This window comes from Ciona robusta, chromosome 11 (assembly GCF_009617815.1).
Source record: "Ciona robusta chromosome 11, ASM961781v2".
Classification (NCBI taxonomy): Eukaryota; Metazoa; Chordata; class Ascidiacea; order Phlebobranchia; family Cionidae; genus Ciona; species Ciona robusta.
Window position 1 is genome coordinate 897,356 of NC_143245.1, and position 19,482 is coordinate 916,837.

At 37.7% G+C, this 19,482-nt stretch overlaps 2 protein-coding genes across 3 annotated transcripts; one reads left to right on the plus strand and one right to left on the minus strand.

Moving 5' to 3' along the window:
* The first annotated feature begins 3,588 nt into the window (after positions 1-3,588).
* LOC149727592 (uncharacterized) lies at positions 3,589-11,999 on the plus strand. 2 transcript variants are annotated; one of them, XM_089888521.1, is made up of 16 exons: positions 3,589-3,788; positions 4,318-4,389; positions 4,632-4,683; positions 5,222-5,340; positions 6,380-6,509; positions 6,808-6,899; positions 7,575-7,743; positions 7,868-8,028; positions 8,666-8,724; positions 9,184-9,289; positions 9,674-9,832; positions 9,908-10,038; positions 10,338-10,432; positions 10,768-10,948; positions 11,287-11,384; positions 11,770-11,999. In XM_089888521.1, exons 1-16 carry the CDS (start codon positions 3,621-3,623, stop codon positions 11,871-11,873), a joined length of 1,896 nt encoding a protein of 631 aa, XP_089744647.1. In that variant the 5' UTR covers positions 3,589-3,620; the 3' UTR covers positions 11,874-11,999. The 2 variants fall into 2 exon arrangements, with proteins under 2 accessions (XP_089744647.1, XP_089744648.1); XM_089888522.1 differs by having other exon boundaries at positions 3,589-3,776.
* An 806-nt stretch (positions 12,000-12,805) lies between these two features.
* On the minus strand, positions 12,806-19,378 carry LOC149727593 (uncharacterized). The gene is made up of 16 exons (XM_089888523.1): positions 19,180-19,378; positions 18,722-18,793; positions 18,614-18,665; positions 18,246-18,361; positions 17,716-17,845; positions 17,303-17,394; positions 16,884-17,052; positions 16,320-16,483; positions 15,973-16,031; positions 15,683-15,788; positions 15,095-15,253; positions 14,665-14,795; positions 14,316-14,404; positions 13,726-13,906; positions 13,441-13,526; positions 12,806-13,008 (listed from the first exon to the last, which is right to left on the minus strand). The coding sequence occupies exons 1-16, from the start codon at positions 19,330-19,332 to the stop codon at positions 12,893-12,895; spliced, it is 1,875 nt and encodes a 624-aa protein (XP_089744649.1). The 5' UTR covers positions 19,333-19,378; the 3' UTR covers positions 12,806-12,892.
* Positions 19,379-19,482: the final 104 nt, after the last annotated feature.

Here is a 19,482-nt window from a genome sequence, read left to right on the forward strand (position 1 = left end):
GTTCAAAGTTAATGTTGGTATAGAGAAACTATTCCATCATACAGCGTTTCTGTGACCTGGTAATTATTTATAGAAATCGCTCTGATGATTTAAAACATTATAGAAGGTTGAAATTAAACAGAAGTTTGTTTGTGGTTGGCCATCTCAGCGGGCCATGTTTGTTAAACATTACCTAAAACTTTTCAAGGTTATATCAATATATGATCCAATTATTATAACTCCTATAACGTAACTGGACAAATTTGCCTTGTATCCCAGGTCCCTGACTTACCGCGGGGCCTCGCCCTTGGACAACAGAATCTATTCAATGGGATTTGTAGTAGTGTGGGGGAAGATGGGACACCTTTTTGTTCAACTTTCTCGTCCCACTTGGTAGTAAACAAAGAACATTCAAAGAATTATCAAACCATATCCTCACGACTCCCATAGCCCGTTGTTAATTGTTTAAAATACGATCAGGATGTTTGGATATAATGTGCTAAAGCTGTCCCATCTTCCCCCACAGTAATATATGTACACGTATAGAAAAGGTTCAGAAATCGTATAGTAAATATACACTATAACCGAGTGTCAATGACTAAAATATATTTGGTACGTGGCCATCCCCTTTTTCGGTTGGTTTATTTTCTTCCACGTGAATGATATAGTCGGGCGTGCGTCTTAGAAAATTACGTTGTCACCGAAGCGTAACAGAGTGATTTGATTGGTTATAAAAATGGGATGGCCGCGTACCTGTTCGTATATTGAAAATACGCTGTCCTGAGTTCACATCAACGTATGTTGCTATTGCGTATTATACACAGCGTTATATCCGCTATCAATTTACATATGTATAGTAGGGTGGGGGAAGATGGGACACCTTTAGCACATAATATCCAAAAGTCCAGATCATGTTTTAAACAATTAACAACGGTCTATGGAAGTCGTGAGGATACGGTTCGGAAATTATTTAAATTTTCTTTGTTTACTATACCAAATGTAACGAGAAAATAGAAGGATAAGGTGTTCCATCTTCCCCCACCCCACTATATAATTAACATATAGTGCCCATATGTAAAGCGCGTAAATGTAAATTGTTTATTTTGACGTCAAAACCTATGGTTTATAAGCGTAGCATTGATCGTATGTTTCTATTCGCAACATAACGGTTTGAGTTCTGATTTCGCAGTAAACAGATTTTAATGTCATGCTTAACGGAAAGACAATATTACATGTTGAGTTATAACATGGGTGTCTTCTTATGCACCAGACACACATGGTCTATTCATACACCTCATGCTCACTGTCGAGTTATAACATGGGTGTCTTCTTATACACCAGACACACATGGTGTATTTATACACCTCATGCTCACTGTCGAGTTATAACATGGGTGTCTTCTTATACACCAGACACACATGGTGTATTCATACACCTCATGCTCACTGTTTGGTTATAACTTGAGTGTCTTCTTATACACCAGACACACACGGTGTATTCATATACCTCATGCTCACTGTCGAGTTATAACATGGGTGTCTTCTTATACACCAGACACACATGGTGTATTTATACACCTCATGCTCACTGTCGAGTTATAACATGGGTGTCTTCTTATACACCAGACACACATGGTGTATTCATACACCTCATGCTCACTGTTTGGTTATAACTTGAGTGTCTTCTTATACACCAGACACACACGGTGTATTTATACACCTCATGCTCACTGTCGAGTTATAACATGGGTGTCTTCTTATACACCAGACACACACGGTGTATTCATATACCTCACGCTCACTGTCGAGTTATAACATGGGCGTCTTCTTATACACCAGACACACATGGTGTATTCATATACCTCATGCTCACTGTCGAGTTATAACATGGGTGTCTTTAACATCGGTCACACATGGTGGTATATTTCTTCAAACGGCCCAAAATCAACCGTTGCACTTTGCAGCAATATTCGTCCTTCAGCGTCCGGCCTGCCAATCAACGGTCCGTTTAGTTAACCTTGAAAACATCGTGGTTGGCCACTGTCCACATATTCGACCTCGCTCCGCCTAAGCTTCGTGTTTCACCAAAACTTTATATAGTTTACTCTGCCATCAATGTTAAGTCGAATAAAAAACAATCACCCACAAAGATATGTGCTTTCAGCTTATAAGCAATTCTATTTTACCCAGTGGGCACTATGTGTGCTAGAAACACTTAACGATAATTGCTTCATATCAGTAGTTAATTTCATACGGGTTGTCTAAAGTGTCAGCCATATAGAAAAAACAATCACCTATACAGGTATATACGTGGTAACGCGCAAAGTTACATACGTGGTAATACGAAGTGTATGAAACAGAACATCATGTTATAACGGTTGTCGCTGCCCTGCAATGCGAAAATAAATAAGTCACATACGTGGTAACTCGTAAGCGGTCAAAAAGTATGTGTGAAACAGAACACTCGTGTTATAATGACTGTTGTTGCCCCGCCATGCGAGGATAAATTACATTTATTCATCAATATATTTGCCATTTGCTCCACAGCGCATGCATGCGGTTCAAAAATAAAATGTGTGTAGCCGCTAAATGTCGTAGTAGCTGTCGGCAAAAAAATCACGTTTGCCCGTGTTGAGAACTAGCGCTCTCTGGCGAGTATAATTGATGCAGTTACCAACCGCATGTAGCGATAAAGAGACGATTATTTTACATTCTAGTCACAGATGAGAAAATCAGTAGAAAACCTTGAAAAATCATAAAACAAGCTAAATTTTAATAAAATTTGAAACCCATAAACATTAAGTATTCATTTCTACATATCTACCTAATGTGGAACTTTCAGAGATGAAATAGTTTTAAACCTGTTTGAGTCTCAACGTTGGTTTAAAAATAAAAAGAAAATCAAAGCAGCATCAACCAATGTTAAACATGCAAAAAACACCAATATAAGATTTATACTCAAGTTATAATGGTATAAACCAATTTATGTGAAATACTTTATTTTGTAAAAAAAGATGGTAATTATAAGACCGTGTTAATTGGTTTCCGGTGTCAAATCAGTTCACTAAATATTTGCTGCACTTGTTTTGCAGAAGGCGACCCACTAAACACACTGATAACGAAGTTTGCTAACCAAGTCAGCAAGTACTGGGATATTACCTCGATCACCCATGCTGATCTCAGCTCTAATTATAAATTCGAATTGTTTAAATAATTTCCCGTGTAAGAAGAATTAGGCGGACGTATTTGTGTTTATCCATTTAAATACAATGACGAGGGTTTTATTTAATTAACATGATGAAGAGATGGAAATTAACAACAAAACATCAACTCACAGTGGGTTGCAGATATTTAATTAAAACGATTATTATATAGTTGAAAGAAAAGTTTGCGTTAAGACAATTTCATCACAGAATTAATTGTATTGGCCATAGGGTAAAAATGTGTTTTTTTTTCGTTGAGTTTTAACTTAAACACCCTTAGGATTTTTTTAAAGTTATTAAGAGCAGATCAGCACATTTTAAAGGAAAAGGGACAGTTGTGTCATATTTATATGAACTATTATTTCTGTATTGTAACTGAGTAGAATTAACTTTTCATTTACGTCACTAAAATTATTGGTTCGTTCCAGGAATTATAAATATGAAACTACAATGCAGACTTTTGTTGCTTTGTCTTCTGTATGTGACGTCACAAATAAAAGTGACGTCATCCATAGGCACCGATTTGGGGGAATGTGCGTGTATGTGCTCCGATGACGTCATGGGCAACAGACCCACATTGTTTTCTACACCAGAAGTTAGTAATGAAGTTTGTTACGTTATAATCTAGTAACATTTTACCTCTATGGTAGCCGAGTGTTGCCACACGTGTTTTTAATCTTTTTCTCTTTTGGCTGCTCCGGTTTAAAACCGTTAATTTTATTCCGACGTTTCTATAATCTTGGTTTAAAACTGGGAATTCGTGCAGTTAGCATTGTTTTTTGTACCCTATTTTACTACCTTTTTTCAATTGTGTTTTAATTGTTTTATTTAAATACAACTCAGTATGACTTTAATTTTTCAGTGTGGGATTAGCAACTACATTTTTTTGACACTTTTAATTAAGATGATGGTGCGGGGTGTAAGATGGTGCGCAAACCTAATATCCAAATTTACTAATCGTGTTTTAAACAAATAACAATCGTATACGGTAGTCGTGAGGACACGGTTTTATAATTCTTTAAACGTTCTTTGTTTACTACCAAATTGGAAGACAAAATACAATGAAAAGGTGTCTCAACTTTCCCCACCGTACTTTAAAAACAAATAGTTAAATAAACTACATAGTATGTTCACAGCACGGAAGATTCTACGAGAGCATTAGAGGCGTAAAAGGTGATCTTGGGCCGTATGGGAGTTTCGGACCACCTGTGAGTCATGTGTTATATAATAGGTTGAATAGCTTAGACTTATTATATTTAGTGTGTGTTCGTCATTTAATTTCTCCCCTAAATATATATTATGTATGATTTCTATATTAAATTGTCTAGAGAGCGGGAAACTAGAACCACGTGGAAACTTTAACACACACCCTCAGAATACAAGATATTGCGAGCGGTTATTTTAACAAGTCGATTATTTTATTAATGGACATTATCTTGTTTAAACGCAGGGCCCGCCTGGTCCACCTGGAGTGGCAGGAACCCGTGGAAGAACCGCTGATGGTAAATAACATACCTTAACGTAATGGTGGGCTACTTTTGAAATCATGTAGTAAACACTGCAAGTCTGCAACACTGTAACAAATGTAAATGGAATCTTAATATAATTAATGAAGTTTAACTAGCGAAGTTGTGGTAAAAGTGAACAATTACCGCTTATAAAGAATCCTCCGGTACGTTACATGATAGCCTGATGAAAAGTATAGTAAGGGGTTAAAGGTGGGTTGGTAGTTAGAAGAACTTACAGGTTATAGTTGTGGGTTAGTGGTTTTGTTTAGCGGGCAGACAACGTAGATAGAGGATTCTTAACTAGCAGTAAGCACTGACGAATTCTTCATAGTGTTTGATTTTCATATTAAACAATACGTTGGGTAACTGTTTGTGATTGGTGGGGGGATTCTTCATTAGCGGTATGACTTTAAATACCTTGCAAACTCCAACTGTATGTTGTGGATCATTTTTATTATTTACTAATTAGAGTGAGCTCTGCTGTGGCCCGCTTTAAAAAAGGTAAAAAATATTCTTCTATACATTAATACAGACCCATTCAAGGAACAATCAGATAAACCTCATGTATCGTGCCTTGCTACTCGTGAAAGTGGAGTCACTCAATCTGGAGTTTATGAGTTGCTACTGACGGGGGAGCATGCACCATTTCAGGTGATTTAAATACAATGATTGTGACTTCAATTATGAAGTAGTGAGAAATTGAGAATAGTATAATATGATTTCCAATATTGAATTTGGAAGGCCATAATTAAAGACACCAGACTTGTTAGGGTCCCTTTAAATAGTGCATGTCCGCTAAGTCCGCTAAGTCCGCTAAGTCCGCTAAGTCCGCTAAGTCCACTAAGTCCACTAAGTCCGCTAAGTCCGCTAAGTCCACTAAGTTCACTTAGTCCACTAAGTTCACTTAGTCCACTAAGTCCGCTAAGTCCGCTAAGTCCGCTAAGTCCACTAAGTCCACGTCTGCAATATTGACTATGTCCGCTATTTCCACGTCTGTAATATTCACGTCTAAGATGTCCAGTAGTAAGCTCGCTTGGTCGTGATATATGATTTATGTGTTATCCAAGTCAAAATGATTTTATTTTGTCTGCTTGGTCACACTAACAAAATTCAGAAAAGTTTACAAAGGCAAAACAATGAGAATTAACGGTAAAACGACAGTCGTTAAAACACGGTTAAAACGGGCTCACGGTTAAAACGGAAGTACAAAAGGGCACATTTAAGTAACATTTAGAAAAACGGTAAGGATAATGTCAGTCTGCAGTTTATATTATGTCTATGATCAATTTAGCCCCATTTGATGTGCGTTATACGATTTCTATGAGCGACATGAAATAACTCATGTTTATATACGGACCGGGGTTTATATCACAGAAATAAAAAGTGGACTTAGCGGACTTAGTGGACTTAGTGGACTTAGTGGACTTAGTGGACTTAGCGGACTTAGCGGACTTAGCGGACTTAGCGGACTTAGCGGACATGCACTAATTAAAGGGACCGGACTTGTTATACACATTGGCTAACCTTAATTATCTGATTATGTTAAGACTTTATCTATTTTATGTTTATTTTTGTGACATTATTATGACATCACTAGGTGTATAGTGACATTATTATGACATCACCATGTGTATTGTGACGTTATTATGACATGACCAGGTGTATTGTGACATTATTATGACATCACCAGGTGTATTGTGACATGAACACAGCAGGTGGAGGGTGGACATTGGTGGGGAGTGTTCATGAAAACAATATTAACGGGAAATGTACGGTTGGCGACAACTGGTCTGGTATCGAAGGTCCATTGGAGCCACAAAGTAAGTTAACAAGCATGAACATGTTTAGAGAGATCTGGAGTCTGGACCTCCCCTTTGTCTGGAAATAGTTAACCATGTCTTTTTTTTGGAAATAGTTAACCAAGTCCTGGGAACGTACTTGCTTAACAGGCAACAACACATTAAATGGTTTATTTGTCTTTTATTTTCTACAAATACAAATTATTCTGATATAATTGACCAAAGCAAAAGTCATGTCTGCTTATCCACACATTGCAATAGCTTCAGCAACTCGGCCATGGGCATGGGAGTGTTTAACTTAACACGTACACACTTGCAGCATCATCAGCGTGGGTAAACGTGCAAACATTTGGACACCCAGAAGGAGCAACCAGTGCAGATTATAAAAGTCCAGCCTACTTTAAAACATTGGTAACTTTGTTTTGATGTCATGTTTTTCCTATAGTCTATCTTTTCGTAATTATGTATTAGTTTTTATTTTTATTATGCAACCAAATGAACAAGGACTTGTAATAAATTCCGCGAATCTGACCCTGATGCTTATATAGTTGATCGTTTCTTGTATAGTAAAATACAGGAATGATCTGGTCCTACGAAAAGTAACCAACAAAAATCAAGGAGGAGTTAATAAAAAGCAAAATCACTTAAGCAGAACATTATTTGGGAGGGTTACCACTTGAATGCATCGTGAATTAGATTATAACTAAACCTAATAAAACAAACTTATTTATCCCGCATGGCGGGCAAGGACAGTCATTATACCACGTGTGTTCTGTTTCATACACCTCGTGCCTGTTTACAGGTTACCACGTATGTAACTTATTTATCCGTGCATGGCGGGGCAACAACAGTTGTTATAACACTGGTGTTCTGTTTCATACACCTCGTGCCTGTTTACAAGTTACCACGTATGTAAATTATTTATCCTTGCATGGCGGGGCAACAACAGTGGTTATAACACTGGTGTTCTGTTTCATACACCTCGTGCCCGTTTACAAGTTACCATGTATGTAACTTTGTGAGTAATTATTTTTTCGGGTGGATTTGTTTCATTTAATTTTTACTGTATGTCAATGTAATATCCAGGCGACAGACATCATGGTTATGCAAGTTCCCAACGACACTCCGATGTCTTCATGGGATTCTGAGAAGTTACTTCAGTTTTACTCCAACAACCATTTCTTACGCAATTATGGCGGAACCTTGCAAGCTTTATTTGGAAAACATTATCCATTGAAACAACAGCCTAGAACAAGTAAATTAGTTTTGTTAAATTCAATTTAAATCATTTTATTATGAAAATTCGTTTTAGTTCTTGATGATTTGTTAAAACTATAATAGGTATTTAAAGCCACTATTCACTTTCTTTCCACATTCAGACCTCGATGAAGGAAACCTTACCCCAATGCAGACAGCAGTACGTAACATATCAGCAGCAGCCAGGGCAGCGGTCACCAACTTCCATATGTACACTTATGATGCAAGCACATATGACCAGATAACTGATGGAGGAAGCGACATGTACGATGATGGGAATCATGTAAGTATGGTGGGGTAACTTTGTGCTGTAAGGGTCGAAGACAATCTTATAACCGGACAGTGCGCATGAGGTGTATGAATACACCATGTGTGTCTGGTGTATAAGAAGACACCTATGTTACAACTTGACAGTGAGCATGAGATGTATGAATTTAATACACCATGTGTGTCTGGTGTATAAAAAGACACCCATGTTATAACTCGACAGTGAGCATGAGATGTATGAATACACCATGTGTGTCTGGTGTATAAGAAGATACCCATGTTATAACTCGACTGAGCATTTGTGTGTCTGGTGTATAAAAAGATACCCATGTTATAACTCGACAGTGAGCATTGGGTGTATGAATACACCATGTGTGTCTGGTGTATAAAAAGACACCCATGCCATGTTATAACTCGACAGTGAGCATGAGGTGTATGAATACACAATTTGTGTCTGGTGTATAAGAAGATACCCATGTTATAACTCGACAGTGAGCATGAGGTGTATGAATACACCATTTGTGTCTGGTGTATAAGAGGACACCCGTGGTATAACTTGACAGATATATGTTTATACCATTCATGCTTATTGTCGAGTTATAACATATGCCTTTTCTCTCTATACGCCCATGTTACTAAACCTTCCCTTGCAGGTGTATTACAAGATAGGTGAACAACCATACAAGAAGATAGTATATGGAAGGAATTACAGGTAAACATGAAGTCATTGATCACTTGTATCTTGTGTATTACATGTTGTGCAACATAATTCACCATTGTGGGCGTGTGTTTCAAAACTCATGACTATAAGTTCTTTAAGATATATTAAAGGGAACCAGCCACAAACTTACATATGTGGTAATTTGTAAGCAGGAGGTGTATGAAACAGAACACCCATGTTATAACGACTATCATTGCCCCGCCATGCGAGGATAAATAGCTACATATGTGGTAACTTGTAAGCAGGCATGAGGTGTATGGAACAGAACCCCCATGTTATAAAGACTGTCATTGCCCTGCCACGCAAGAATAAAGTTACATACGCGGTAATTTGTAAGTGGGCACAGGGTGTATGAAACAGAACACCTGTTTGTCGTTGCCCCACCATGCGAGGATAAATAAGTTACATTCATTCAACTTACTCATTTATAAGTTGTTGAATAACGTACAGGGACCTGGCAAGTGGTGTGCAGATCACAAGTTACATGGACCATCCTTTCATGATGTTAATGTGGGGAGCTAATCCTGGTGGAACAGTCCCTTCATTTTCTATAAAGGTTTGTAGATTATAATTTGCAATAAATTAACCTGTTGTATTTTTAGTAAAAAGTTGTGCATCAAAATACTTCCTGTTAAGTATAGAATATGACTAATTAGACATGTAACATTATTAAAATAGTTGTTCTTTAAGGTGGAAGTTTTGCATTAAAATACATCTTACCCAATCAGTGCAATGTTGTACCAAAATATTTTAGAATTAATCTCAAATTTCAGCAGTGCTTAATAAGCAAGTATATAATTAACAAAAATGTTGTCAAAAAACTTGAATATTCACAGAAACTGAGCAGGTAACATTTTCTTGCCATTCAGGTCGCTGGATATACAACAAAATCTGGGTTTTTTAATTAAAACAAAGTTCTGTATTCATATTCCCCCTATAGGTTGTCTCAGGGACCGGTGCAGATGGTGCCGGCAATGCGAGGTCATTCAGTGGGTCATTGACCTCCAGTAACCTCACTTGTAGTTACCAAGCATATGTTGTGTCTGGCTTGAGTGACCCCTCAATCGGTGAAGTTTATTTCCTTTGCTCCAACCCAGTGGTATGTTGTTGATATGTCATATTTGTTATATTTATTGTGTCATAATGATGGGATTATGATGTCATTATTCCACAGACATGGAGGTCAGTTGTGACATCACAGTTAAGAAGGTCAGCGTGGAGTTCGACGACAGATAACTTGAACAACGCGGTATCAGTTGAGGGGAACCCCCAGAACTTCCTCATGGGTTATACTTTGTTATCCAGGTAAATGTTTATTGTTTGGCTGACAATTTAGACAAACCAAAAGTCACAACTGGGTTGGAGCAATTTGTGCCAAGTGTCTTGCCCAAAGCTGCACACTTCCTTTATAGTGTCAGTAGCCTGTTTTGCTTTGGTTGATCCACAGTGCTGGCTGATGGAATAAAGTTACAAAATATCGGTCTCCTAATCTTGCAGCAAAAACATCTTTTATTAAATCGTTGTAAATTTATTCCGATCTATATTTGTGTTTATGTTATAATAGTGTTTGTTATTTATTATGATGTCATAAAATGTTTTTCTAGAAACAATCTTCAACACAATTCGATCGATTCGATAAAGATTGAGGCTGTGTTGAGACTAATTATGCAAGCATTGTTACCACTGCCTCCAGTGGCAGGTGAGAACAATTCTGTTTAACATTAGTTTGATAAAATAACATGTTCCGTTAATTTGGTTCTGATCTAGTACTTCTATTGTTGGGCCATTCTGGTTGCATCATAGCAGAATACACCAATAGACTATTCCTATGTGTAACGTTATGGTTTGATATGCTATATTATATTGCAAGAAACGTCCAACCAGTTGAGTGCTAAATCAATTCAGATTCACGGATATATTACTGTTGTATTTAAACTATTTATAATAGAGATTAAAAAGTTTTCTGTGTTACTTACATTTGACTATTTATTAATATGATAACTTTAATATTATTATGATAACGTTATTGTTTAGACATCAATTGTGCTCGCTTCAACGAAAGTGTAATTGTTCCCGTGGAATACATAAAGGGGAGTAATGATGTCATAATGAGCAAAATTCCAGTATCGACACGAAATCAAGTTGAACCGGGATATATTCACTTGCGTGCTGTAGATGTTAGTGGGGATACTTATGCTATGTGCCCTGGTGTAAGGTGGGAATTAGTGTAACTTATTTATTCTTTCCTTAGAACGCAGGTGTTCCGTTTCATACACCTCATGCTCGCTTGTTTTTTAGGGTTTTTTTTTTATTAAATTGGCTGACAATTTATATAGGCAACCCATAAGGAAACACTGTGTCATGGCATAAGCTGGTATGTAATGACACGCGTCACTTATTGCTACAACCCATTGGTCACTGTAACAAATACAAACTGGAAACCAAATTCTAAAGATAAAAATATCTTTTTATCATCAATTATGTATGAAATTTAATTGGCGCTGTTTTGTTTTGAGCAATTTCCCTTTATAAACAAGAGAGCGATATTTGCAGAACATCTGCATGTGATTCACAATCAGTATGCCTTGTGGGGATTCCCCATGGCCACAACTCTACAAGAAAACAGATGGAAAACTGCGGGGATTTTGCAGGTGGGTGGGACCAAGTGTGGGTTGGACAACTGTGTGGGGAATGTACTTTGTGTGGTGCACTTAATATTTTGTATAAAATTAGTGCATAAGTATTTTACTGAAGTAATCGGTACAGCTGCTTTAAACTGACAATTCTCAAAGAACTCTGCATGTGATACCCTGATTCGTGATGTCATATTACGATGTCATATCAATGATGTCATAAATATGTCTCTTTGAAGTTAAAATTAATTAATACAACAAAGTGAAAGAAATTCGAAACAGAACGACTTGTTAAAAACATAGTGTTCGTAAAAACTACTTGTGCGTAGTGTCAACAGATTGAGGAATTTGTTGAGTTACCTTTATATTTGTGGCCCATAGTTGATAGTTGTTGTTTTGGCAGGTTGGGCCGGCAGTTTATCTGAACACCCGACAGCAACTCTCCCATCAAAGACTGCTCGATCACTCAATGACCAAAAGTCAAGTTTCCTTATTTTCACGCGATGATCAATCAATGTTTTGACGTAATTTGATTCCAGTAATCCAGTCAAACTTTAAATTACTCATAAAGAAACAATCAATGAATATTCTTACTTATCAAATAAAAGACGTAGTGTGTAGTTTTGAACATAAGTTGGATCCATTGTCTCAACTTTAACTTGAATCAACTGTGGTTTATGTAGCTTCTGTTCATAGTTCATTCTCACTGTCAAGTTATAACATGGGTGTCTTCTTATACACCAGACACACATGGTGTATTCATACACCTCATGCTCACTGTCAAGTTATAACATGGGTGTCTTTTATACACCAGACACACATGGTGTATTCATACACCTCATGCTCACTGTTAAGTTATAACATGGGTGTCTCCTTATACACCAGACACACATGGTGTATTCATACACCTCATGCTCACTGTCGAGTTATAACATGGGTGTCTTCATATGACCAGGCACACAAGGTGTATTTATACACCTTATGCTTACTGTCGAGTTATACATTTGGTGTCTTCTTATACACCAGACGCACATGGTGTATTCATACACCTAATGCTCACTGTCGAGTTATAACATGGGTATCTTCTTGTACACCAGACGCACATGGTGTATTCATACACCTCATGCTCACTGTCGAGTTATAACAGGGGTGTCTTCTTATACACCAGTCACACATGGTGTATTCATACACCTCATGCTCACTGTCAAGTTATAACATGGGTGTCTTTTATACACCAGACACACATGGTGTATTCATACACCTAATGCTCACTGTCGAGTTATAACATGGGTATCTTCTTATACACCAGACGCACATGGTGTATTCATACACCTCATGCTCACTGTCGAGTTATAACAGGGGTGTCTTCTTATACACCAGACACACATGGTGTATTCATACACCTCATGCTCACTGTCCACATTCACTTAACTCCAGAATTCGTGATTGAATTGTATTTTAATTAATTCGATTACTGATTAAACCACACATTGTACGTCACAATTGCCAAACAATCACGCGCGATGTTAAGAAACTCTGCTTCGAGTAAATAACAACAGAGACGAAGCGACATCATTCTTGGACTTTGCATGTCCTGCAGGCTCGGTGTCGGTGGGGTGGTCAGACGATATCCCGTCCCAACCTGTTGAATAGACGGAACATGTTTATTCTCACATTGCCTCGTTATAACACGGGTGTTTTGTTCCCTAAATTTCCAACCCAACCGGATATCAACGAATGTAACTCATTCATCCTTTTGTGGCATGGGTAAAACACGGGTGTTGTTTCATACACCTCGTGCCCGCTTACGAGTTACCACGTATGTAACTTATTCATCCTTGCATGGCGGGGCAACAACAGTCGTTACAACACGGGTGTTCTATTACCTCGTGTCTGCTTAAAAGTTACCACCTATGTATCTTTGTGTGGTTGCCTTGAGCAATATTCTCTCGGCTAGAGGCGCCCTAACCACTATACCAAACGTCACACTTTACGTCATAATAAGTTGGTTACGACTTAAGGAGCGTTTAATTGTAACGTCATTTAAAAGACCACAATAGTCATTATTACGTACCAGCGAAATCTCCACAAGCCCTGGTGTTCGTTGGTATGGTGTTGATTCCCCCAACACAAATGGAGGAGGGGCGGCATGAATCAGATCTAGAACATAATGTGTTTATTTATTATGACGTCACTATTGTTTATAGAATGACGTCATTAATATTTCTATACTGTGATCTGTAACGTAATGACGTCATTAATACTTCACCATTATTTATTTAATGACGTCATTATTAGTTCACTAATATTCATTTGAAGACGTTGTTATTACGTCACTAATATAATATAAAATTATTACCTTACACCAGGACACAATGCGTTTGGAACACCTTTCGGGTCAAAGGCTCGGAAATGAATGAAACCTGGAGGAGCTCGTTCCCTCACCGCTGGTGGTATGTGTGACGTCATGGCCTCGTTGGATCCGACGTCAAATTGGACGGGAACAACCAAACTCTCGTTCAGTCGGCTGCAGTTGAAGTCTATTGTAACGAGCATTGCAGGTGAGAATTGGTTGGTTTATTTAATTGTTTAAAAAAAATTATACAGTAGGTTGAGGAAGATGGGACACCTTTTCATTCTATTTTCCCGTCCCATTTGGTAGTAAACAAAGAGCATTTAAAGAATTATAAACCATAACCTCGCGACTTTCATAGACCGTTGTTAATTGTTTAAAACAAGATTAGGGTATCTTTATACTCTGTGTCCCATCTTACCCCGCCCTACTATATATGTTGTTGCTGCCAGCTGTATTGTAAGTTAGAAAGAAAACTTTTGGTAATGATTTGTTTTTGTGTTCCTAAAGGACCGACGTTTTGTCTGCTACAAAACATCATCAAGTGTCTATGGACAATGAAATGCTTTGTTTGTTTAATGACGTCATAAACTTACTTTCAATCTGACGAAATGAACTGATTTCTTGCATAATTCGTGTCAATGCTGCCCTCACGTGACTGTTGGTCACTTGGAAATCGTCATCTCTGGGATTAACGGGCACGTGAGTGAAAATGCTTAAACGGGCACGGGTGTAAAAAAATCAAATTAGGCATGCATATACAAATTTAAGCTTACATAAAAGTTGTAATTATGCCCTCTATCCTGTACTAGAGTGTATTATTATGAGTATGTCACAAAAAGTTCGAACCGACTTTTAAAATCAGACAACTCGTTTAATTATTAACAGTAAGTGTCGGGATTAGCGCAATCTGTGCAACTATGTCGCGACTCTTGGTAAACCAACCTCGATAACAACGTGTAGCCAAATATCACGGACTCGGGGCTCCCACCGATACTTGCGACGTTGTTTAAGTTATCTGTTCCTGAGCTCCATGATGGTGTTTCGAATGACGTTGGGGCGACCGAACCCCAACCCTGTGGACACAGATTAGGTTAATTATACTAAATATTCATACTGGACGGTTAAGATCCTTGTCGAGAATATAGGATTTAGGACCAATTTGCATTACTACCCATCGCCCACTGGGGTATGAGTTGTATGCAGTGTTATATTCTAGAAAATCTAGGAAACATTTATGGGGTTCTACACATATTCTTTGTTTACTACCAAACGGAATGACTTTTTCTAATTTGTTTCTCTTCGTTGTTTTAAATAATTTGATCTTCACTGTTGCATCCAAAAAGATAAATTGCATCTACATAACGTTACTTACCCTTGGGTTAGAAATATGGAAATAAACTTCACATATAGTTGGATCATTAGCATCCCACACACTGTAAGCCTTGTATGAACTACTTAGATCTTCGTAAACAACACTCCCGCTATAAGTAGCGTGTCTACCACTTCCGTCTGCTCCCGTTCCAGATTCAACCTGTTTATGACGTCATAGTATGTTAACAATACGCTTGTGACGTCACCACTTTTTTCTTGTACGTTAGTTAAATTAGGAGCGTTATTTTTTTAAACGTATAGTACGGTGGGGAAGATGGGGCACCTTATCATTCTGTTTTCTCAGGTCATTTGTATACACAAACAAAACCAAATAATTTAAAAACGCTTCTCGATTCCCATAAACCGTTGTTGATGGTTTAAAACACGATTAGGATATTCGGATATGATGTGCTAAAGGTGTCACATCTTCCCTAATCCCACTATTACAAATTCAGCACTGTTGTTATAAGGTCAGAGCTTCCTGAACTAAGAGGTTATTCATATACCAAAGCAATTACGGTTTGTTGAAATCTTGGTTATAAATGTCTTACAACAACAAGAGCGCTAACTTTGTTCTGGTCGTTAATACCTTTATTTGGAAAGTATCGACGGCTCTTGCATGGTTTCCAATCCACATAAGCATGAAGAAGGGATGGCCCGTCGAACTTACGATCTCAACCCCGTTTACTAGATCTCTGAAATACAGTTGTTGTTCAAAACGTTTTATGCTAAAAGTGGATTGCCAGTCAAGGAGATTACTGTACAGCTTAGTAAATGGAAGTGAAATGGTTGAGTGAATGAATCGAAAAATAAAATAGCAGAATCCCCTTTGTTTTAAAAACTCTACCAGTAACAATTATTAAACGTATAGTAACTTACTCGTATTTACGTGTGTAGGTGATTCTTTGGAAAGCGTTGCCTCCGATTTTGTAAAATACCTGCAAGGAAATGAATCGTTATACACGCTGTGAGTAAAAAAGCTATTTACGCTGTGAACAAACGACTTTTTGTATGAATGTAACTTTTATTCTCGAGTTTTGATAAAACGCATTCGTTACAAAACGAGTGTTCTAATTCTTACACCTCGTGCTCGCTCGATGTATATACCTTTGTAGGTGAATGTTTTTCACATTTGACGATTCGGACAACCAATTAGTGACCACTGGGTTGGAGCAATTACCGTTAAATGTCTCGTCCAATACACATACGCCCATAATGGTCATTACCTTGTTACCAGTATCGTACATGTCACCGCCGCCATCGCCAATCGAGTTCTGTATGCCCGAGTGATCGTAGTTGTAATTGTAGAAGTCAGGAATTGTTCGCCGAATGTCTGGCTCGACTCGGTTAAGAGCTGCCAGTATTGAAGCTATGCCTTCGTATGCGGTTTCTGGTTTTGAGGAATGAATGAGTAAATGCATGTAAGAATGAATGAACGGATGAATAAGTGAACGATTGTTGGAATGATTGAATGTAAGTTAAGAATAAATGTATAATATAGTAAGGTGGAGGTGGGACACTCTTAGCACATAATATCCAAGTATCCCGATCGTGTTTTAAACAATTAACGACGGTCTATAGGAGTCGTAAGGATACAGTTTTATAATTCTTTGAATGTTCTTTGTTTACTATTAAATGGTTTGAGAAAATAGATTGAAAAGGTGTCCCATCTACCACCACCTTGCTATATCAATGAAACGTAAAGTTTCAAAATGTTTTTTAAAAGCGTTTACAAATATCACTAATTAAAAACGTGACTATATCAAACCCAAAATAATTGTCATCTTTACCAGACACCAGTGACTTCCTCAGTGGAAAATATTTTGAATACAAAGACTGCAGAGTTCCTCCATAATTGTTTAGAAATCTATTATCAGTGTAATATTTGAAAGTAGCGCTGTCCGCCCATTGGCCAGATTCGGCGTCGTTGGGCACGTGCCATATCATGACGTCACTTCCCTATTTGTAAAGAATATTAGGTTAAAAAAATTAACATTTTAAACCAGATGGGACGGAAGAACTATTTCACGTTATACATGATGACAAATAGAGTATGAATGAATTAACGTAGCTTGTGTACCCTCACATAGCGGGGTATCGACAATCGTTGTAACACGGGTGTTCTGTTTCATACACCTCGTGCCCGCTTCCGAGTTTCAAGTTACAGAATGACTGGAGTTATTTGATAACAATGCTAATTGTGACGTACCAATAAGTTGTAATAGGCAGGGCTCTTGTAGTCACCGCTGGTGGCGCCCTCCACGCTCCCGAAAACATTAAAATTCGACCAACTTCCGGTTCCTGTTAATGTGCATTATGGCGTAGCTACGTATAGTAGGCCGGGGTAAGATGGTTCATGTTTTTACTCTTTTTTCAGCACAGTTGTTAGCAAACAAAAAATATTCACAGAATTATACAACCGTTCCCTCATGACTAAAAGAGCGTTGTTAATTATAACTAGCATTCGAATCTTGTTTTTAGTTTTCCATCTGTGTTGTTTCATATTAGTAACAATTCGGTTTATGACGTCATTATTTTCTTGTATGACGTAATGTGTGCCTTGTGTGACATCATATGCGTATGTGTGACATAATGCTCCCCGACAGCGCGCATGATGCTTACCTGTTGTGTTACTGGCACCCTGGTCGTTGGACCACAAGTCACCAACCGTACATTTCCCGTTAATATTGTTTTCATGAATGCTTGCCACCAATGTCCACCCTCCACCTGCTGTGTTCATGTCACAATACACCTGGTGATGTCATAATAATGTCACAATACACCTAGTGATGTCATATTAATGTCACAATACACCTGGTGATGTCATAATAATGTCACAATACACCTGGTGATGTCATAATAATGTCACAATACACCTGGTGATGTCATATTAATGTCACAATACACCTGGTGATGTCATAATAATGTCACAATACACCTGGTGATGTCATAATAATGTCACAATACACCTGGTGATGTCATATTAATGTCACAACACACCTGGTGATGTCATAATTTACGTAATATTTATTACGTCATCATTACGGATTGGAAATATTTATTTTGAAATTACAGTATTTATAAACACGCCCGTGACGTTACAATATATGACGTTACACAACATGACGTCACGCAGTATGACGTCATATCACCTCAATATTAGCTGAAGTAGGGCTTGGTTTGATTGTGTAAATCCCGTTAGTAGTTTCACCGGCGCTTCTTATTTCGAAACATGAGGTGAAAAGACCGCCACCTCCGGTACCACCAGCTGTAGATAAGTTACATTGTTAATTGCTTTGTTTTATTGTTAATTGCTGGTTTGTTTGGCGCATTATAAATATTTTGTCAGCGAAAACAGTAGCAGTGAAACAAAGAAAAAATGTAAAGAAAATCGTATTTTTAGATTATGCTAAAGAAATGTTAATAGCTGTTAAAATCACGATTTGGAAGTAAAGGGTATTATGTGCTAACCGTATTCATCTTACCCCACCCTACTATATATTACACACTTATAACTCACCCACGCCTGGCGGTCCCATCTCCCCCCTCAATCCTGGCGGTCCCGGCATACCCTGTATTACGTAACAAACGTTAGTTAAAATAAATTTTACATGATTTCCATGATTACCGGAGGTCCCGACTTCCCGGGCCTTCCAACGTTTCCTTTGGGACCCCTTACATTGTTGAGGAACGATGCTCCCTGTGACGTAATAATGGTAATTAGATTACATAACTACATATTAAAATAATACAATTTCCAATAATTCCATGCTAAAGTTTAAAGTTAGAACACAAACAATTTAATTATTTCTTCAATACGATAGTTTTAAACCGAACTGTTGAAATGGAAACACTTGTTTTACAATATACAACATATTATTATGTATTTATTTGGACACAATAACAAAAATAACATTAATTAAAACAACGAAGAAATCAGGACAAATAAAAGCGTGTTGTCTGAAGCAACAACAGTATTTAACAAAAATCAACGAACTTTCACGTTACAAACCTAATTAAAGACCCTTATAACATATTTTTGTGCTTTATTTCATACTATGACGTCACACTGACGTCATCACTCACCGTGGCGGAGGAGCTGCCACCAATCACCCCCCCACTTCCGCCTGCACCACACATGCAACCGCAACTACCTAAATCGACTCCCACTGATGACGTATAATGCAATAACAGTGACGTCACTGTGACGTAATAAACTAAACTTCGCGCAACTTCCATTGTAGCCTAACAGCTAAAACGTAAATGCATTATGAATTGCAAAATAAAAAACTGACCCTCGAATACTGTTAATGCTCCATAAAATATTGCAACAACCACGCTTTTGAAATGACGCGCTTTCCCAAACTTTTTATCCACAGCCTGTTTTAA